Source organism: Carassius gibelio, chromosome B13, assembly GCF_023724105.1.
Source record: "Carassius gibelio isolate Cgi1373 ecotype wild population from Czech Republic chromosome B13, carGib1.2-hapl.c, whole genome shotgun sequence".
Lineage (NCBI taxonomy): Eukaryota > Metazoa > Chordata > Actinopteri > Cypriniformes > Cyprinidae > Carassius > Carassius gibelio.
This window is the reverse complement of record NC_068408.1, coordinates 5643441-5666538: the sequence shown is the minus strand read 5'-3', so window position 1 is coordinate 5666538 and position 23098 is coordinate 5643441. Positions and strand designations below refer to the sequence as shown.

General features: G+C 34.9%; 1 protein-coding gene across 11 annotated transcripts in view; it reads right to left on the bottom strand.

Annotated features, from left to right (window-relative positions):
* Window positions 1-9925: 9925 nt before the first annotated feature.
* The window catches only part of LOC127970224 (actin-binding LIM protein 1), a 43215-nt gene continuing 30042 nt past the window's right edge, over window positions 9926-23098 (bottom strand). For 2 of the 11 annotated variants that reach the window (XM_052572599.1, XM_052572598.1), the window contains exons 11-20: window positions 21617-21661; window positions 20915-20941; window positions 20589-20718; window positions 19095-19178; window positions 18696-18743; window positions 15061-15207; window positions 13807-13892; window positions 13621-13729; window positions 12656-12717; window positions 12105-12539 (exon numbers count right to left, since the gene is read on the bottom strand). In XM_052572599.1, coding sequence (XP_052428559.1) covers window positions 12474-12539; window positions 12656-12717; window positions 13621-13729; window positions 13807-13892; window positions 15061-15207; window positions 18696-18743; window positions 19095-19178; window positions 20589-20718; window positions 20915-20941; window positions 21617-21661 — 804 coding nt within the window. In that variant the 3' untranslated portion in view covers window positions 12105-12473. The other 9 variants (XM_052572601.1, XM_052572593.1, XM_052572592.1 and 6 more) reach the window with 9 other exon arrangements.

Sequence of the window (23098 nt, the reverse complement as noted above, 5' to 3'; positions counted from 1 at the left end):
CTTTCACTTTTCTGCCGATGACATTCAGATCTACATTCCATTCAAAACCTGGTGTCAATATGCCTGTCTTTTCTTTCTAAATGTTTTACTGGGATTAAAAAATGGATGTCTGAATCTAAACAGTGACAAGACTGAATGCTTATTGGGTGACCTCACCAGTAGCACAAAGCAGAGTCTGTTACCTTAAGTGTGGATGGATCTGCTTTACTTTAATGTTTCAAACTAAAAACATGGCCTAAATATTGATATATTTGATCCGCATGTTCTTAATAAAGTCAAAGCATCTTTTTTTCATCTCAGTAACATTGACAAATTACGTCCCATGTTGACTTTTTATGTGGCTGAAAAGTTAAACAACATTTGTTTTTTTTGCGTATTGATTATTATAATGCTTTGCTGGCTGGAGTTTTAAAAGCTACCCTAAGTAAATTACCAGTGGTAAAAAATTCAGCTGCCAGAATTCTGACTAGGATCAGTGCAAGAGAGCAGATCACACCTTTCTGGGAAAATAATTGCACTGTCTTCCTGTTAGTTATTGTATTGATTTTAAAATTCTCATGCTCGCTTACAAGGCCTTGAATAATTTGTCTCCTCAATATTTGTGTAAGCTTTTAACCCCTACACATGTTCTATGCTCTTCTGAAGTTGGTCTTTTAACTGTTCAAACAACTCACCTAACAACTATATGAGTGATCAAGCTTTCTCTCCTTTGGCTCCTAAATTGTGTAATTCCCTGCCCTCTGAGATTAGGAATGGAGAATCCCTGTACTTTTAAATCGTCCCTTAAAACTTAATTTTTTAGGGTAGCTTTTAAGTGATTTATGTTGTTATTACGTTGTTTTTTATTTCATTGGCATTGTATTGTTTGATTCTTTACTGCTTGTATTGTTGTGTGTATCTTTTAACTTCATATTTTTATATGTATGTAATGTGCTTTGAGATACTTTTAAAGGTACTATATAAAATAAAGTTTATTATTGATTCAGTTCACAAATTATTTGATTCAGATCGGGCCCTAGGAGTGCGGATCGCAAATCATTTAGATCGGGACTTTGAGCAGGTTCGTAGATCTTTTGATTCAGATCAGAATTTCGGAGTGGGTTCGCAATTCTTTTGATTTAGATCAAAACTCAATTGATTTATTGATGTAACTTCAGAGTGCCTATCCCAAATCTTTTGTCCTGATTTATTTTTTTCCTATTAAACTTAACAAAACATTAACATACATTATATATATATATATATATATATATATATATATATATATATATATATATATATATATATATATACATACATAAATGCTAAACTACAAATACCTTGCTAGCAATACAATGGTTAATTTATAGTTGACATGTTTTAACTATTAGTAACCATGTTTTTTCACCTTAAGAAGACATGAACATAGAGATTTTTACAGCTTGAAATTTAGTTAGCAGGAAACTATGGTTTCCAAAGTCGGCCATCACGTCTTAAGCTTTCAAGGCATATAATTTAGTAGGGACTCTATGACATATCCCTACCAATAACCAGTCAGTACTAAAATGACCCTAGCAATAATTTTGATCAAACAATTAAAAGTCTGTTGTCCTCGGTTATGTCCCCACCAGTGCCAAAATCAAACCTACACCTACTCCGTCGCAGTCAGCACATCCAGGGAGTCTCAGGACCATTCTCCCTACACCTGCCCTGCGGTAAAGAGCACTGAGCTCATAGGGTGGGGTCTGGCTGTAAAATCCTGTGCTGACCTCAGACTAGGTACCTGCAGGGTGTAGCAGCAGTTCAGGTCACAGGGTCACGAGCTCTCATTAATCAACTTCCTGCAGTCTTTCTCAACATGTGTTTTCATTGTAGAGTCACAGCTCATCACACACACATGTGGATACAGGCACTCAAGCACTGATGGATGAATAACAAAAATGATTTGATGGATAAGGCAAACCTTTGCTGTTTAATAAATCAGTCAGTGCAAATTTGTGTCTATGAGTATGTACAACATAAAACCTCTTTATAAAGTGAAGTTTCCTGTGTCCAGTGACATGAAAAATAAGTGTCTTGATTGTCTGAAGTGGCTCTGATGTGGTTTGTAAAGACAATAAGAACAGAGGGGTTTCTCCAACTACAGGTACTTGTGGCACTCCCAACACTTCTCACACTCTAACTATGGTTTTGTCCAATGTTAACAGATATTTATCAACTATATTTTGTTTTGTTTTTTAATAAACAGTCAAGAACAAATATATTTTCAAACATGTCTCAATTTATCTGTGTGTATGTGTGTGTGCTTGGGGTGAAACAACATTTTTTTTTTTTTTTTAAAGATTACAATTGTTTTAATAAACATGTCTTGCTAAAAGCAAAGCTATTATTTAATATGTATATATTATAATATAATTCATACATTAAATAATATACAGTATATATTTTTAATGTTTTATACTTCATGTAATTTTACAAAATTACTTTTATAATTTAGATCATACATTTTTTAAACATCAATAAAATCTACTCAGAAGACATTTGAAACACAAGGCATGAAAAATGAAAATGTTTAAATAAAAAACAAAATAAATCCGCAATACTCCTAATACTATGACTACTATTGCCTATCATCAATTCCATAATATTTTTATTAACTTAAATATATTTGCATAATTTATGTACTTTATAACAATTACAGTAATGTTTAGATTATCATTTTAAAATATTTTTATGACGGATTTTCAGATTACGAAATACAAATGGCATAAAAAATAAAATAAAATAAAAACATTTGTCTGCTTAAATAAAAATCAACCCTAGGACAGATTTCCAAATACACTACTACTACTACTACTACCACTACTACTTATAAATCACATTTGAATTGCTATATTAACACAGCCCCCTCAAACTGATATGCCCATGCATTAATTTCTCATTCACTTTTCATGCTGATCTGGCATATTCTTGCATTACAACTATAAGCAGGTATACAGTCAAAATATTGACAGCATTTTTAAACGGGGGAGAAAGTTCTTTCTGTGAAAGTCATTACGGTGAGTGTATAAACAGACCAGAAAGAGATGGACAGATAACCTCAGATCACCCTCTGCTATTGCAAACCCATCCACTGACTGTGGTATCAAACACAAACCTGGTACTATATGCTGAAATCTCACTCTTTCTTTCAGTTATTCAAAAGAAATACAAATATTTCAGACACCTTGGAAAAAGGTAGACATCCTCATAAACGAAAAAAATTTTGTAAATATAAATGAACAGCTTTGTTCTTATATAACACGCAGTAGTTCACATTAGGTTGTACATTTGTTCACAGAGACATCTGGAATTTATACATTTCTACTAAACAAAGAACTTAATTTTAGGCCATGCATTTACATGCTACAGTGAATCTAAGCATGGTTCTGCGCTTCAACCCTAGGCTTTGTAAGTGCACTGAAGCTTTTATTCAAAAGGTGTTTGAAATCACAGCTTGTCCCCACAGCGGGAACCCCTGTCCAAACAGTCAGAGGACAAATCCCCTCACTTCCTGCACCATAAGGCACATTCTCCACGGCAACCCACAATGGAAGCTTTAGAGGGACACATTTACAGAGTGCTTAAGGCTAGTACAGTCCAGCCCAAAAGTATAGAATGCCTAGAATTAGGACCAAAGTCGTAATTTTAAGTCATGGTGAAAATTTAGGACACATTTAAATATTTTTTTTTTACATTACTGCATGTATATTTTCTCTCTTACAAGTAAACTGTTTTGACCACTTATAGCTGGAAATGTCTGATATGGCATAAAATAAACACATGTATAATAATACATACCAGTTTATACTCACTTTACTTTTGCACAAAAAAAATAAATAAAAATAAATAATAATAATAATAATAATAATAATAATAATATATATATATATATGCGGAGCATAAGAGACTTCATTCAGAAACATTAAAAATCTCAGTTATTTCAATCATTTGAAATCAGTGTGTGTGGAAAAAGTTAAAACGTCCTTTTGCAGTGTGTTAGAGTTGTAATTTAACTGTTCTACAATGGCAATAATTTAGCATAGCATGGTAATTATTTCACCAAGCTCTCATAGTCAGTCACCTGTAACTCGGCTAGTAGCAGTTTTAGTGGATTTGGTCACTTACATACAGTTTATTTATATCAGACTATGCACAATGCACACGCTTACTTTAATCTATGCATTTAAAAATATGCTCTGAGACAGCAAAAACCTGAGGTGAGATATCTTGCAGCCCAACATGTCAGGAACATTTAGCTACCACACACACACACACACACCAGCATTAATGAGATCAGTTTAAATGGCAGCATGAGGTCAGTGTTTTAGACACAAGCAAAAACACTCATTAGATTACACGAACACCTCTTACAAAAGCTATTTACCAGGTGCTAACAGGCGGCTAACGTTTTCTACCAATGAAATATGTAAACAAACAAACTAATTTGAATGTGAGGAGGAAAACTGCTGGTTAGTGCTGGTCTATTTAGCAGGAAACTATCAATCCCAAGATGCTAAGGTGCAAGGATTGTTGAGCTCAAGTATGCTTGAGATCTAGACCAGAGACGTGACTCTGACTGAAGGAAATTTATCACTGTCAGCTGTCTTAGTCATGGGATATAGAGCAGTGCTTTAAGTGGCCCAAAAGAGGTGCTGGTACTCTATTATAGCCAACAAAAAATTATTTTCTGTTTTTGTTCTTGTTTTTGATGACTCCTCTCATCCCCTGAGGTATACAACTATATTGAAGGGGTTTTATATACAGCAGTCAACAGGCAACCTTAATAATAAATCCTTTTATTAGTTTGTGGATTTGCTTGAGCTAGAAAGAACTACTGAACACAAATAAAATGTGCAAAAGGATTTTTAATAACTCCCAAACTGACTCGAAATGATTCGCAAACCCGCTACGAACTCTCGAATTGATTCAAATGATTTGCGATCCCCAAACTGACTCAAATGATTCGCGATCCCTCTCCAAACTCCCAAACTGACTCAAATGATTCGCGAACCCACTCCGAACTCTCGAATTGATTCAAATGATCCGCGAAGCCGCTCCGAACTCTCGAACTGATTAAAATGATTTGCGATCCCCAAACTGACTCAAATGATTCGCGATCCCGCTCCGAACTCCCAAACTGACTCAAATGATTCGCGATCCCCAAATTGAATGAAATGATTCGCGAACCCGCAACGAACTCCCGAACTGACTCAAATGATTCGCGAACCCGCTCCGATTCCTCGAACTGATTCAAATGATCCGCGAAGCCGCTCCGAACTCCCGAACTGATTCAAATGGTTTGCGATCCCACTCAAATGATTCGCGATCCCGCTACGAACTTCCAAACTGACTCAAATGATTCACGATCCCCAAATTGACTCAAATGATTTGCGAACCCGCTACGAACTCCCGAACTGACTCAAATGTTTCACGAACCCGCTACAAACTCCCGACCTGACTCAAATGATTCGCAAACCTGCTACGAACTCCAGAACTGACTCAAATGATTCATGCTCCATACTCCGAACCTGGAAGAAGCTCTGAAAAGCGGCAGCGTAGGCAAAGGATTAAAACCTCTATTAAAACAGATGTCCAAATGAACTTACCAGTATACTAAAATCACGTTCTGAGCTCACAGAGAGGTGGCAGTACGCTCAAGAGCTATATTTGGAAGTGGCGGTACTAAGTACTGGTGCGTACTGCCTACTTAAAGCACTGATATAGAGGCTTAATAATGTTTGGGTTACTAGGGAAACCTTCTCTCATGTCATATAGTAAGCCTTTTATTTTGCCCATGACCCCTGGTCCAGTCTTACTAATTAAAGATGGCATAATTTAAAGCAGTAATAAAAGTCCAGTTGCAGACATCAGATAAAATCAATTCAAGAATCAATAGCAGTTGAGCTAAATCTGCTTCTTATTCATTTGAACATCAATTTCCTGTTTGGAGATGAGCTTCACAGTCAGTCCTACTTTATGGAAGTGATAAAGTGACTGCTGGTGTGAATGTGTTTCTGTGCTGGAGCTTCATTTGGGTTAGCAGCTGTTTGCATGTGGCCATCTTTTGCATCCCGAATAATCAATAGCACTCAATATTGAGCACTTTAGCCAAAGGTTGCTCGTAAAGACACTTAACAAGGTTCTAGCTATAAATACATAGTATGTCTTTTATTATTTAATTTTATTTGTGTTACACTGGTTAATTAAGTGTTGTTTCCATCTTTCAACAGATGCAAAACCAAATAAATCCTGCAATTATGCAGTGAACATCATCTACTGTACCTCCATTATCTGTAGAGAATATATATTGTATATATTTATTTATATTAAACTCTATTTATTGCTTTATTTACAGTGATTTTTAAATATTATTGCCAACATGGATTGCACAATATAGTACTATGGAAGCCTGTTTCAAAACTGCTTTATGACTAGAAAAGAAAGTGAAAATGTTGACGAAGTACCATTTTAATGTTGAAGAAGTTTCTTATGCTCACAAAAGCTGATAAAAAAACACAACATAACTTTTAAAATGTGAATATTTTTTTAAATGTAATTTAGTCTTGTGATTGCAAAGCCGAATATCCAATAGCCATTACTCAAAAGCATTTATTTTAAACGGAAAGCTTTTGTTACATCATCACTATCTTTATTGACATCTTTAGTCGATTTAATGCATCCTTGCCAAATAAAAACTGACTTCAAAATTTAGTGCAAATACAAATAGTTATCAGAAACAGTGAAACTAAATATTAAACCACAATACATAAATTAATTTCTTAGCTGCATGGCTACAATATAGATTAGTATACAACGTTATAGTTGCAGGATATTAATATTCTTTTTAATTGGAAGCAGAATCAAGCCAAGACTGAAAAATAATATAACATTTTTGCTGATCCAAATCTTTTGTAGTTGTTTTCAACTGCAAATCTTTCCACACGATTACAATTCAAAGACATATCTAGACTTTTAGTTTTAACCACAGTCAGAAGGATCTCTCCTGCAGTGCCACATTATCATCTGCTCCTTAAACACGACCACATACCTATGCAGTTTTATCAGACGGCCCCACACTGAGGCGCAAAGGACAAACACGGCAGATCTTCACCCCCCTCAGAGAGAAAAAACAACCCATCGGACAAACCAGAACCATGTGTTAGGGAATCTGGAGAAAATCAGCTCTGAAAGCGGTTTGAGGGCCTGTTTACACTCGTATTTAAAAGCAAAGTGGGCCATTTTTGCACCACTAGTAGCACCAAACAAGTTAAAGAATAAACTCAACAAGTAGCATCACTCCAAACTAGGCTATAGGTTTATTATTATCGAAAAAAGAAATAGATTACAATTCCATTTTGTGCCTCTAGTCACATAGATATCGCACACTTGATCTTGAATAGTAAACAGGGCCTGTATATGACTCTTTATAACTTCCACATGTCTGGGCTCTTATCTCAGCCCTGCAAACAAATCAGCAAGCAGGAACATGACATACAGTCATCAACAGTCAAAGCAGAATATGTTAAAAACACATACCAGAAATCATATGGGAGATTAAGAGGCATTCAGGGAGACAACAGGGTTCCTCATCTGCTCATAGAGTCAACTGTCACATATTGTAGTTATGAATATGACAGTGAATAGAGGAGTTTGGGAAGTGGCTTACGCTCTGTGAGTTTGACTCGGACGGGAGGAAACTCTTTCTGCCTCACTGACATTGAAAAGTTCATATGACGCAATGACATTTGACTAGCATGGCTCTTTTTGTCTCTGTGAATCATGTGGATTTGTAATGTTACGTAAGCCGGTTGTTGATTTCTCAGTTTCTTCTGAAATGAACAATGCAGTGATGAAAATCTAATGATGTTGTGGCCAGAAGCGAGACAATAAATCAGCTGAAACAACAAAGGGATGTCTGCAACCAACAAAAAAAATGACAGAAAACAAAAATGAAACAATAGATAGATAGAACGATAGACAGGATGATGGATAGACAGAACGAACGAACGAACGAACGATAGATGGATGGATGGATGCCCTGCTGGTCCACATGAGTTTAATTAAAGACAGGACTGTTAATAGCCCCTACAAAGACAAACAGGAGTCACAGAACTGATCACTGTCTGGCACCACACACACACACACACACACACACACACACACACACACACACACACACACACTACATGCTCTCTTATGTCATCTGTTTCACCTGCACGGCTGCACCTTGTGTCAACATAGCATCGTCAAGACAGTGTCTCTTGGCTATTATGGAAACCAAGTGCCCACAAAAGTATACGTAACCTGAAATCAGCTTAAATACACATGCGAAAAATGTGATACCGAATCAAAGAACAAGTAAAAAGGTTTCTCTGAGGGTTAGTGAATAAAACTAGCTCATCATGAAAACAACTGAAGTCAACGGAAAGTCCCCACATCGACAGAAAACAAATGTATGTCTGAGCTCTGGAAAGCTGTTAAGTTTCACTAACCGTATTGCTTTGTCTGCTCAACGTCTTTTAGCATGAACCACGTCATTCGCTGGTGATATTGCACTTTATAATCCAAGATAAATATCCTTGAGAGGTTGGACTGTTTGCTGAAACATCATCAGAAGATCAAATACAGCTCTGTGATGATGGGGGTTTCTTATGATTATGACTGAAGTTAAATCGGACGGTTAAGAAATACATCATTTGAATGTCACAATTTAATTAATAGAAATTTATGACTAATTGTTCATTTGCCTGTGTCTCTTTTGACCTTTTATTGTAGTTTTATGAGTTGTGATTTACCATCCCCACATCATTACTGAACTTCTTTTTTTTTTAAATCAAGGTCAAATGATTGAAACCAAAAGGTCATAGGAAGCTGCAGTGATCTCAGACAAAGAGATAATCATTCTACAGTATCTGGAGGACTCTTGTTTTCAAACACCCTGGAAGACAGATGGAGCTTTATGTTCGTTTGGACGCCAGCAAATACACACAATGCGACACTGTGGCCCTCTAGTGGAGAAATGCAGTATTAAAATCATTCCTATGCAGGACGTTTTGAAATGCAAAAATAACATATAGGAGTATTTCTGTTGTAATTTAAAGAATCTTTAAAAGGGCAAAGCAGACATTCAGACATAACTTAGCAAGGAAATATCATCAAGCCTGATTGTATGGGAATAAACAGTCATTGCTCTGTGAGGGAGTAAAAGTTTGTTTACAACTTGAGGTTAATTTTGATATTTTTAATATCTTCTTGAAATTTTATTAGATGAGATGAAATGTTAGAGTGAGACTAACAAGTAAAACAAAACATTAGAGCTGAATAAAAACACATCGCTTAATTTACTTATGTTTGTTTTGTGGAATAATTCCCTCCAAAATAATGTCACTTCCTGTTGAATGATGTCATTATTATTGAGGTCAGCCCAAATTGACATCTGCTCAAACCAAAAACATTTTAAACCTGATTTTGTTTTGAAAAGTAACTGACATAATCTCGACATTTTAAAATGAATGTTAAAATCAGTGTAATATTTTATCCAAATATATTAAAATGCATTGCATAGAATAGTCAATAAAAACTACTATAGCCTACCCTACATGTTATAAAAACTTACAATATCGCTGAATAATAAAAGACGGGATGTAAATAGTATGGTTTCCAGCCATGGAGAAGTAAATATGAAAATGAATTTGTCACTTTTAAATGACAAATTTAAAATATATGGGAATATCTGCAAGGATTTTTTTTTTATTTCTCCATGCATGCAGTTTCAGTAAAATGATTAAAAGATAGAAATAATGGAAACTGGAAATTCATTATTGACAGCCACAAGTCAATTACATGAATAATAACATGAATGTTTAAGAGAAGAAAAAGAGAGAAGAGGAGGAAATAAATGCAATCTGTTTCCCCAAATTTTATTCAAACCTGTCAATGTATCATGGTGTTTAATGATAACGTTTTCATCTGAATTAACTGATTTGGTCCAGCTAATAATTCACTGTATCCAGTTCTCTCTAAAGAAATAGGACCCAATGCGATGAAACAAAAAACAGCTGTAGACTACCGCTCTCACAGAGCCTGTTCTCTTGTAATGCCTTTGGTTTTTACTGAGAGTTGCACGTTGAGATATTGCCCTTTACTCAGAAATACAATTGAAATACAATAGATTGGCAGTGTAAGTATTCACTCTTAAAAAAAATCAAATGCAGTTCATTATTACTTTACCTCTGCATAATATTATTAAATATACAATATATAGGGACATCAGCATCGATTCAACAGTTTAATCAGTATCAGAAAGCATAAAGGTGAAGTGTGTCACCTCTGAACAATTAGTGGCACCAAATGGAAAAATGACCAGTTTGAGAAGCCAGTAACCAATGATGTGGGTTTGACTGATGGACATGTGTTCAACAGCGAACAATCATTTTTCAATTCTATTGGCACAGAAATGAAACACCTGACCTTTAATTAACAGATGTTAACTGGAGTCTGGTAGAGTAGCTAAGGGTGAATACATGGATATATGCTAGTATGGAGTCTCTTTGTATGCATACATGAACAGGTACAAAGACACAGCGTAGCATCTACAATCCCTCCCTGAACCAAAAGTGACGCAAATGGAGGAGTCTTTACTGGAACAGAATTAAGAGGATTATAACTGCAAATTTACAAAGGTTTGGATAATCCGACCTGCATGAACATGATTTACAAAGATATCCAAGAAGAAACAAAGAACAAAGAGAGGAAGACTTATTTCTGGAAGAGAGGAAGTTAAAGCGACAGAGACAAAGAGAGAGAAAGAGAGAGAGAGAGATTTGAGAATTTTGAGATGTTTAGACCCTCTGTTCTTTATAAACTGACATCATATGCAAGAAATAACAGAAGGGGAGTAAACAGCTGGATGATACATCATGTGAGTGTGTGCAGACGTTAGAAGAGTCTGGCTTTCTTCTTCAGTTCATTCCGTTTCCACAGAGGTAACCTGTCGAATTCCTGAATTGCCATCCCAAAGATTTCAAAGAACGTCTCCGGAGACAGATGGCGCTAGAAATTCAGGAGAAAAAGAAGAAAAGGCAAAAATCACTCCAAAAAGTTTTGTTATGATTATTAACTTATACAAATCCATTAAGGGGTAAAACAAGATTGGCAAATCCTAATGAAAAAGAACAATGGTGTCACGTTGCTTGTCATACTCTACAGCTGGCTTTTCAGTATTGTGATTTTTTCAATTTTATTTAAATTCACTTTTTCATTTTATTCGTATTATTATTTTTTTAATCCTGTGGTGGAAACTGGTATCCATATGAAATTCATAAATGAAACGGGTAAGTTTTCTGCACTAAAAAAAAATCACGGCATAGTTTAGGCTATTTTTAACAGTTTGCATCTATTTGATTTTAATTTAGATATTTTCAAAATGCAATTATTCAAATTTCTTATAATCAGCATAGATGTGTTTACATTTAATTTAAAGTGAACATATTTAAAATCTGGCTAAATCTTGAATCCTTGTAGCAGTACTAGTCCTTTCCTATCGATTTATTTGTGTATTATGTTTACTAGTTTGTTAATACCGTGTTAAATCTGTGCAATCCAAATGGGTTGAAATTTAGTATGCAATTTAAATCTTCAGGCCTAAATATTTTTCTGAGTGGGCATTTTGGTTACATCATCACACAGTGTTTTGTGGCACAAATACTTTGAGAAATTACCTCTAGTCTGGTTCTGTCCACATCTCTGGGCAGTTTGGAGCGACTGCGGCTGGTTACCACAAGCATTTCATATGGATATACCTTCAAACAACATGCATCAATCAGTACAAAACATTCAAACTCTCCACAAACTCTTTTTAATGTCTGAAATGGAGGGTCTAATAAATCAGGCAGCATAGTTGCATTACATCCAAGTAAATCGCTGAATGCTGAACAGCCTAATAAGTGAACTCATATTCAACATTAGATAATTTTATGCTAGTCTATATGTTACACTTACTTTTGGTTCCAGCATGTTGGGCATAGACACTCCTCTGTCCATTCTGGAGGCTGGACGGTGGCCATCATGCATGGGCTAGAAACAAATCATTAATAGCAAGAGAACATGAAGCCAGTACTTTAAAGAGATGTCAACTGTATCTTTCAATCTGATGTACAATGAATGAATATGAAGATTACATATTAAGGGTGCAGTAAGGATAAATGGAAATACACATTGAGTGATTTAATCATATCTACATACCTGAAACTCTGTTAAAAAGAAAATAAAAAAAGATTTTAATTTTTATGTCCATACATTCAATCATACCGTATTCAATGTACTATATGATGCTTTATCATCTATATGCATTATACTACTCCCACAATATACATGCTTACATGTGATTACTGTTGCTCTCATTACAAATGAATGCATGTAATTAAAGTTCATTTAAATTAAAAACTGATAAACTAACCTCTCATCCCACCACATACATCTCCATAACTGTTATACTGAGTGAAATCAGTCGACTGAGGCTGGAGCAAAATATACAAAAGACAAAATGGGTTCAATGACCTATCTTTTATCATTATTAGATAATATTATACTAAGTAATATTAAATACTGGGCGACAATAATAAAAGCATCTTACCCGATGCAGTCCAATACGCCCATATCCAGGCAATGAGCCTGTTTTAGAGGGTGAATTTCTATCTGCAAGTTATATAACATAGTACACATTTACTATGAAAGAAATGGGTTCAGTAATTCACACGCTCAGAAAAAAGGTACAAAAAGCTGTCATTTTGGCAGTACCTTTACAAAAGGTAAACTTTTGTACCTTTTAGATACTAATATATACACTTTAGGTACTACTATGTTTCTTTAAGGTACCAATATGGACTGAAAAGGTTCAGCACCAGTGACAGCTTTTTTACCTTTTTTTTTCTGAAAGTGCACATATATGTGTAATTGTAAAAATGATATCATTATTAATTTTGAATGTACTTTTAAAATTGATTTTAAATTAAATTAATTACAATATACATATTTAATATGTATTTAATTCAATTAATTCTGGATAGTCCCCCCGAAAATGAAACTTCTGCAATTATTTAACTCCCCTAATGCATTCCTTTCTTCTGTGTGGTATACAACAGAAGTTATCTTGAAGAAGTTTGTAATCAAACAATTTAGACAATTTTTAATGCAAATGTAAAATAAAATATATTCATAGAACTGTTTCGAGTCCCACTGACTTTCACTGTATTTTATGGCCATCTTATGGATGTCAGTGCCGTTTTGTTTACTAACATTTCTCAAAATATCTTCTTTTGTGTTCCACAGAAGAACAAAATGCATGCAGGTTTGGAACGACATGAGGGTTAGTAAATAACAACAAATGTATCATTTGAGCATGCATTCGAACTACCCCTTTAAATCCAGATTCAAATTGTGCATCCTATTTGCTACCTCAATTGAAATTCAGGAATTCAGCTGGAACTGTAAATTCTCAATTATATTCTGAATGGCTCACAACCCTGTTTCTGACTGAAGAAAGTCAAGACCTAAAACATGAATGTCTGATGTGCAATGTATTGTACTGAGGAGCATTACTGCTTCCATGTTCGTAGCGCTGTGCTGACAGGCTCCGTGCATGATGCTCTCGGATCATCTCTTTCTCCATCTCCTCCTTAAGAATCATTTTCCCCAAACCAGATTGGATCTGGAATCAGAAACAAGAATCATTTTAGACTTTGAATTGCATCGTTGAGCAGGTTGCATCAACAGACATCTCCAGACCTTGTTGAGATGTTCCTCCTGAATCTGTCTGCGTTTCTGGAGCTCCTCCTCATCCTCCTCTCTTGACCTTCTCCTCCCGTCGGTTCCTGAGCAGGACAGCAACAGCAACAGCCACACAAACATATGAATAGGACACATTCACACACACACAAACGTATAAATAAAGGATGGACAGCTAATGCAAAAGACTGAGCAGAAAGCCAGTCTATGTTTTTATACCTCCTGATACTTACAGAGCTACAGTTTACAGAATAGAAATTAAATAATCACAAGAAAAATGATTACACAGTAACACATGGACAAGAAAGACAGAAAGAAACACAAATGTTTGAAGTCAATCTCTGTATTCACCCAGCTAAAAAATATGTTCTAATTTAGTTATGAAAAATGATATTTCTGAATGGTATCTGAACCCAGTTGTTGAAAGGTTTTTTTTAAACAGTTTTGAAAATGTTATTATGGGAAAGTTAGTTTTAAATGTTCTCTGAACATTCTGAAACAAGTAACATTAAAAAATGTTTGATGAACGCCCAAATAAAATGTTTGAGAAAACGTTTAATGAGCGATGTATAAATTATGTTTTTGTGCTAATGTTTTGAGAATATTATTAAAGACCAGGTCACTTTGAACAAATGTTCTATTTGCATTACTGGAAGAATGTTTGGTCATAACTTTGAGAGAATCTTGACAGAATGTTCTGAGAAGATTCTCTGTTAGCTGGGCGATTTCATCCTTTTTTAATGTTAAACTATTTTTTTTTTGTTTTTAAGAAATTTTAATGCCGATTTAGCATAAGAAAGATGCTGTGTGTGTGTGTTTAATGGAAAGAACAGCATCATTCGTATTAAACTATTAATACCTAAAACACGAACACTGTATGAAAACATACAGATTTACTAAAAAAAAAAAAAAAAGTGTAATTGTAAAAATCACAAGCAATTTCTGAGTGAAAATGTTTCTAGACCACTTTGTTTTTCAGAGCAGAGCAGAAGCAGTAACATTAGCATTTTATTTTTTCTATAAAAATCTGTTAATGCATCTGCTTTTAATCCTCAGATCAAGGTTAGAGTTCACTGAAAAATGTTAACTTTTTTTTTTTTTTTTTTTGGTGAAACACCTCATTTGTGTAGTAATAATACAGATCCTAAAAACATGTGGGTGAGTAAATGACGGGAAATTGTTGATTCTGGGTAAACTTGAACAAGGCAGAAGCAACGAGACTGTGGGAACAGATGCATCATGGGTGACAAGTACCTAGGGCAGCATGGAAGATCGGGAAGGACCAGCAGTCTGTCTCGATCTTTGCTGGGTAGTCTGGACCAGGGGTGTACGCTGAGGGGAATTTGGCCGATTTGATGATGTCATCAGCAGACTTGCTTTGGGCTGCAAAGGCAGCTGAATCTAGATCAATAAACCGGGGGGAGGCTGTGGACCATCAGTGTGGCTAGACCAACAGCTAACCAACAGATAGCAGAAAAAGCCTGCTGCAAGCCACATGTGGCATTCGCTCGTGGGTTTATGGCCTCTGATAACCCACATTCACTATCTACAAAATACAGTACTGGCTACTGGCTGTCTGCTTGCAAACTAAACATGCATAGCTATATCATAAGCCATAGCTCATCAGTCAGCCAAAATAAACCATGCAGCAATCTGACAAACCGTCACTGGCGTTAGAACACATTGCAAGTGTTAATATGCAGACAGTGGGATCCGACCTGCTGAATTCATCTATGGATAAATATAGCAACATTTAATTATCATGAATAATCCAATTTCTCTTTGAGGTAAAAGAGTTTAATGTACTATGAAATCACACAGAAACAGTCAGAAGAAAAATGTCCTTCATAATGAAAAAAGACAAGACAACTGAAACTAAGCTTAAATAAAATTCTCTTGTTATAATTTACTGACATCAGATTGATTATTGACTAATATTTACATTAATATCAATAGTATGGATGAGGGCACATTCTGCCAAACATTGTGCTGTTCCTGGCTGTGTGTAGCAGTAATTTTTTTTATAATTAATATTTTGAATTAGATCTTTCATATATGTGTTTTTTTATGTTTGTTTTTAATATATCTTTTATATAAAATATATATTTTATTTCAGGTAAAACTAAAGGAAAAATGTTGCTTTGTTAACAGCTAATACACACACACACACACACACATACAGACACACACACAATTTCATTTGAGTTAACGTTTATTTAATTTAATTTTGTTTTAAGTTAACTATAGTAACCCTGCACTACAGCGCTGAATTTGATAATTATTTCTTTTTCAGAAGATCCCATCATTTTTATGCTGATTTTAACAGATTTAGCTGCACATGCAGATTCAGTGGGGATTATTTAGGGATGGAGATGAACAATATTAACTCAACAGCAAACCTGCAGCTCGTAAGCCAGAGCAAAAGCGTCGTATCTTTTCACATGCAAAAAGGGGAATTTTAAGAAAGCGTACAATGAATTAAAACAGAAACAAAAATGTAAGAAGAAAAAACACCAATTTGATTCTAAGGGTCAGAGAGGCAGCAGAAAACTGTCAACTTTGACATAGATACTAAAATTATGAATGGACCCCTGCGGTAAAAAAATAAATAATAATACCAAGTTGTATGATAATGACCCCTTTAAATGTCAACAAATTAAAAATGTAGCCCTTTTTAATGCTTGTTGACAAACAGTAATACTAGGGGGTAATTTCTAATTTTAAAATCAATGTTATCTTTTTTTTTTTTTACTTTTTTTTTTATAGCCAATAAATGATGTTACCAGTTTTGGAAATAAGGGGTCAGTAAATACATTAGCAGATACTATGCATATCCAATGTTAAACAAATCTTGCAATTTTTTGCAAGTTTTGTTATCTATGAAAATGAATGAAAGCTCATCAGGCACTCATCAGGAGAAGATGCTTTAATGATGATTAACTGATCGCTTGATTAATATTTATAGTGAAATGAGCTCAGCTGAGAAGACTTCAAACAATACTTACATGTTTACATTGAGGTGGTGTTAAATGGCACACAAGCAGATATTAATGAGGTGGAGGGACTCACAGTTTCCAAATAAAAACAAACAAACAAAACACAGAAATATGATACAATGACATACAAACAATACACAGTTATGACGTGAAATATTCGGAATTTCCTTGACATTGATTTTCTCTCAATAAAAATCTTCAGGCTGCTGTAACAACCTTGGCTGTTATCTAGGTTACCAATGAACTGTAAAGATCTGTCTTTTTATTGACCTGCTGTTGTGAAAGCAGAATTAAAGAAAACATGCAGTCTCTGCACAGTATACATTGTCAGTCTTGCCTGAATATTATGCTGTTTTAAAAGTCATGCAGATGCTAAATAAAACTGTGTTAACTGACTTTACCAGTAAACAGAGAAGCTAGTTGCACAACATGAGTGCTTTAATGCTTGCACAGATCAATCTATATAACATTTTAAACACAACCAATAAAAAGTAATAAGTACATACAGGCAAGAACTCAATCAGATGCAATCTCCACAATGCAATACTTAAAGTAATAGTTCGCAAAAAAATAATAAAAAAAAAATAAAAAAAAGATAATAATAAAATTTGTTGAAAATTCGAGAAGCAGATTGGTTTGTTTCTTCATCAGGACAGATTTGAAGAAATGTAGCGTTACATGACTTGTTCAACAGTGGATCCTCTGCAGTGAATGGGTGCCATCAGAATGAGAGTCTAAACAGCTTATTAAAACCTCATAATAATCCACAGGCAATCCAAACCACTCCAGTCCATCCATTAACACCTTGTGAATTGAAAAGCTTTTTTTTTTTTTGCAAGAAATAAATCCAATTTTAAGATATTTTTAATCGTCTATATCAGGAGATAAATATCCACAGATCAAGCACCTTTTACAAGCAAAAACAGTTCTAAACAAATATGCTGGTTGATTTTGATGTGAGAGGACAACAGGGATGAACACTGGAGGAAGTGTTATGTCTTATGTACTCGTATTTTTTCCAGAAGTGAACTTTAAAAGTTTAAACATCTTAATAACGAATTTGTTTCATACAAACACAGTTATTTGCTTCATAAAAAATTAGTTGATGGACTGGTGTGGTGGTGTGAATTACTTCAGGGTCATTGTGATGTTTTTTACAACTGTCTGGAATCTCATTCTGACGGCACCCATTCACTGCAGAGGATGAGGAAACAAACTTATCTAAATCTTGGATGGCCTGAGGATTTTCAGCAAAATTTTATTTCTAAGTGAACTATTCCTTTAAAAACAGCGGTTCCCAACCAAGGGTGTATGTACCTCATGGTGTGCTTTAAATGTTTGATTTTGCATTGTTAAAAAAAAGTAGAAAAGTAGCTTCTCATTCAAATTTGTACCATTGGCAATGCATTTGCTGTTTTGTGATATTTCATTCTTGAACCTCTATGGCATTTCGGTTTCACCATACAAAAGGTGCAAATAACTTAAATTTGGACAAATGATCTAGCTTTAATAATTTTATAGTCATCATTTTTTAAATTCAGTTACATAAAAGGGTAGACTGGTCTAATGTGAATCTGAAAATGAAGACTTAACATAGGGTCTTAACATAGTGCCTGGACCCAGGAGTCTCACTGAAGACAAAGGAAGCAACCTAGTTACAACGTAATGAGCATTTAAATAACATTAATGATAATGCTAAATGATATTCAGTATAAGTTGAGTTATACGTTTTGGGGTTGGTGAATTAATACTGAGCTGTGGGGGTACATAAGACAAAAACAGTTGGGAAACACTGCTTGTACATTACAAATCAACAGGCATGTGTCAAAATCCTAATCATCTCTTTATTGTGAAAGATAGAGCATTGAATTCAAAGATTCTAAATGACTGTACCATGCTGTTTGTAGATAGGGGGTTTTCTGTAGATGTTTACTCCTTGATCTAAAAGAAAGGAAAAGTCAAATTAGTTAATCTTAGTTCTTCATATAAGAGATACTGGGTTTTAAAAGGAGAAACAAAATCGATAGCACATACAAAATGCACCAATAAACAATCATATCTGAAAAACTGACAACTGCAGCACATACAGTTTGGATATGCATTTACCAAAGAAAGACCTTGTCATTTTCTGTTAGTGTGTTTGATCGTGCAGACTTTGAATTTCTGTGTGAACTGCTTTAAGACAGAGAGATAACCAGACACAGAAAGTGCTATGAATGGTGAACATGTGCTTGGACACAGGGGCATGCTGGGATTGACACACAGTGGGCCGCTGGAAGACTCCAACAGTACCTGGCAGGTGAAAATGTTTGGGAGTCAGAAGGAGAGGAGGGGTGCTGGCCCCTGGGGAACTCCGACCACTGGACGGCTCAGTGCCTCCAATCACAAACACGGTCAAAGGTCAATAGGGAGAATAGCTCAGATTAGGGCTGGGCGAGGTATATAGCTATTGATATATGCCATGTTTACACACTGTTTTAATAAATACAAATATACAGTTGTAATTTCTTTTAAGGCGTCCTTGTTACAGTGTAATTATACATTTAGATTATAGTAACATTAAATAACTACATGAATTTACTATATGGTTAGGGTTAGGATTAGGTATTGGTTTAAGGTTAATTGCATGTAATTATGTTGTTATAATAGAAAGTACATGTAACTTGTGTAACAAGGAAACCTTAAAGTGTTACCAAATATACACAAACTAACTAAAGGGATTAATCTAAAAAATAAAATAAAATAAAATAATAATAATAACTTAATTTTAACCAAAATCGAAGAGACAGAAGTTAGAGTTTAGAAAAATTTGAATGAGGGAAAAAACTAAATTAAGCCATGTTTACACAAACACTGTTTTTACTAAATAAATATATACACTAACTATAGGGATTAATCATATATATATGTTAGGGGTGGAATGGTTCAATTTACGGTTCGGTCTGTATCACGGTTTTACAGTCACGGTTTCGTTACAGTTTGGTATGTGCTATGTTTAGGCAAAAACTATACTGTCAAATAAAAATAAGAATTAGAAAATAAGAATAATCTATCTAACTTTAAGCAATGGCACAAAAAAATACAACAGAGTAAAGATACAAATAATTTTTTTTAGGTAGGTCAAACTTTAGTTTTTAGGTAAAGAAATTGAATAAAGTAATACAATGTAAAACAGCATTGCATATTTGACTGCAAAAATTAAAGATTATTAAAGTTACAAAAGTTATTTAATCAAGAGCAGTGAGTGATTTCTTTGTTGTTGCTGTTTGATTAAGTATAAAGAAAGTGCTGTCACTTTAAGAGAATGCACTGATACAGTACGTTCAGCCAGCTATGAACTAACCAATATGGAGACGGCATTTTGGCATACATTTTTCTATAAATTATAGAAAATTAATTATAAATTAATATAAAAAACACACACAATTTTTTGTTTTAATTGTTTTTAAATAAATATAAGATAGGTTATGGGATTATTTGATGTATATGCACTGATCTGGCTATTTATAACTAGTTACATTTATATACATGAAACGATTTAATAAATGAAAAATGTCATATAAGTGAACATAATTATTACGAAAATTAAAATTCAAGTGAAAATACTTGCTATAACACCCAGCTCTTTTTAGAAAAGATTTGGACAGGCTTTCTCTATTTTAAAACTCTATTTGGCACTTTGGGAGCACAAAGCCATATCAGATAACTGTATATAATCCATGGAAGGAAAAAAGAAATTGATTTGATGAAATCTGAAAATGAGTCTTTGGAGCACAGCAGACTCACCGGGTCTGTGGAAGTGCTGTGGGGAGCGTGACAGGGTGGGAGTGTAATTGTGGCGGCTGTAAATGGGCGAGCCAATGGAGCCTTGACTTGTTGACCGATGGAGTATTCGTTCTCGCATCTCGTAGTAACCCTGGTAAAAACAGGAAACATTCACCATAAAAAATTAAAATAAAAACACTATTGTTTCATCTGAAAATCTAAATGTGATCCACTTACAACACAACATCTTTGAATAAATTCTTGAATATTTGGAATGAAAATTTAATTAATTAATTTTTCAATAAAGCACATAATAATAAATAAATGCAATTCTAAATCTGACTCACCTCAGCAGTTGGTGTGGGTGACCTGGTCTGAAACAAGAGGGTAAAACATTAAATACATATACAAAGAAAAATTTGGAAAAAATAAATAAAGGCTTATTTATACATAGCTTTATGCATTAATTTATGCACTTTGGTCTATATTTACATGGAAATTAAATACATTATTATCATATTGAAGGCAGTGCTGCATAATACTTTAGGGGAAAAAGTTTTTTTCCGGATTCTTTGATGAATAGAAAGTTCAAAAGAATGGCATTTATTTGAAACCGAAATCTTTTGTAACACTGTAAATATTTCTACTGTTCACTGTCTTAAAAAAAGACAGCTTTTTAAAAATAAAGTATTTATCTTGGTAGCATTATATGTGTTGTGTTGTCTTGAATTTATGGTTATTTATTTATTTCTTAAAAAACATTGCATTACAATAATGAAATCTAATGAGAGTCATCAGTGAAAATTATAGGACTTTTAAAAGTTTAAAAAGTAAAAAAGAAATATCTGGATGCCCTGCAGATAAAAGAGCACTCTTGAGTAATCCATCTGAATCATAAAATCAGAAATAGGACACAACACAATCTCCTGGACTACTTCAAGACTGCTAATCCACATCGAGTGTGAGGTTTAGGACAACACCAATAATATGAGAAAGACCGAGTGGAACAGCGGTCAGCAGACAGGTGAAAGGTCATGTGACGAACTTACTCTGTCTTCTAGCATAGGCGAACACTCTCTCCTGGAGCTCTGCAGCTGTCAACAGAAAAGTGTAGCAAGGTGAAGTACTACTGTAAGTGAATAAATATCGCTTTTATTAAATGTATTAGTCTGTGTTCAATATCATACTGAACTCAAAAGCTCTGTTTCAAACCCAAGTTACTGTTTAAGTGCCTTCTAAAGCAGCATCCTATAATATAATATACAGGCGCTGGTCATATAATTAGAATATCATCAAAAAGTTGATTTATTTCACTAATTCCGTTCAAAAAGTGAAACTTGAATATTATATTCATTCATTACACACAGACTGATATATTTCAAATGTTTATTTCTTTTAATTTAATTTAAAATTTGAATATTGAGAAGAGGTTCAATATTGGAGACACCTGGTGCCACACTCTAATCAGCTAATTAACTCAAAACACCTGCCAAGCATTTTAATGGTCTGTCAGTCTAGTTCTGTAGGCTACACAATCATGGGAAAGACTGCTGACTTGACAGTTGTCCAAAAGACGACTATTGACACCTTGCACAAGGAGGGCAAGACACAAAAGGTCATTGCAGAAGAGGCTGGCTGTTCTCAGAGCTCTGTGCCCAAGCACATTAATAGAGAGGCGAAGGTAAGGAAAAAATGTGGTAGAAAAAAAGAAGTGTACAAGCAATAGGGATAACCGTACCCTGGAGAGGATTGTGAAACAAAACCCATTCAAAAATGTGGGGGAGATTCACAAAGAGTGGACTGCAGCTGGAGTCAGTGCTTCAAGAACCACTGCGCACAGACATATACAAGACATGGGTTCCAGCTGTCGCATTCCTTGTGTCAAGCCACTCTTGACCAACAGACAGCATTCAAAAAGGACTGGACTGCTGCTGAGTGGTCCAAAGTTATGTTCTCCGATGAAAGTCATTTTTGCATTTCCTTTGGAAATCAGGGTCCCAGAGTCTGGAGGAAGAGAAAAGAGTCACACAATCCACGTTGCTTGAGGTCCAGTGTAAAGTTTCCACAGTCAGTGATGGTTTGTGTTGCCATGTCATCTGCTAGTGTTGGTCCACTATGTTTTCTGAGGTCCAAGGTCAATGCAGCCGTATACCAGGACGTTTTAGAGCACTTCATGCTTCCTGCTGCTGACCAACTTTATGGAGATGCAGATTTCATTTTCCAAGAGGACTTGGCACCTGCACACAGTGCCAAAGCTACCAGTACCCGGTTTATGGACCATGGTATCCCTGTTCTTAATTGGCCAGCAAACTCGCTTGACCTTAACCCCATAGAAAATCTATGTGGTATTGTGAAGAGGAAGATGTGATATGCCAGACCCAAGAATGCAGAAGAGCTGAAGGCCACTATCAGAGCAACCTGGGCTCTCATAACACCTGAGCAGTGCCACAGACTGATCTTCTCCATGCCACGCCGCATTGCTGCAGTAATTCAGGAAAAAGGAGCCCCAACTAAGTATTGAGTGCTGTACA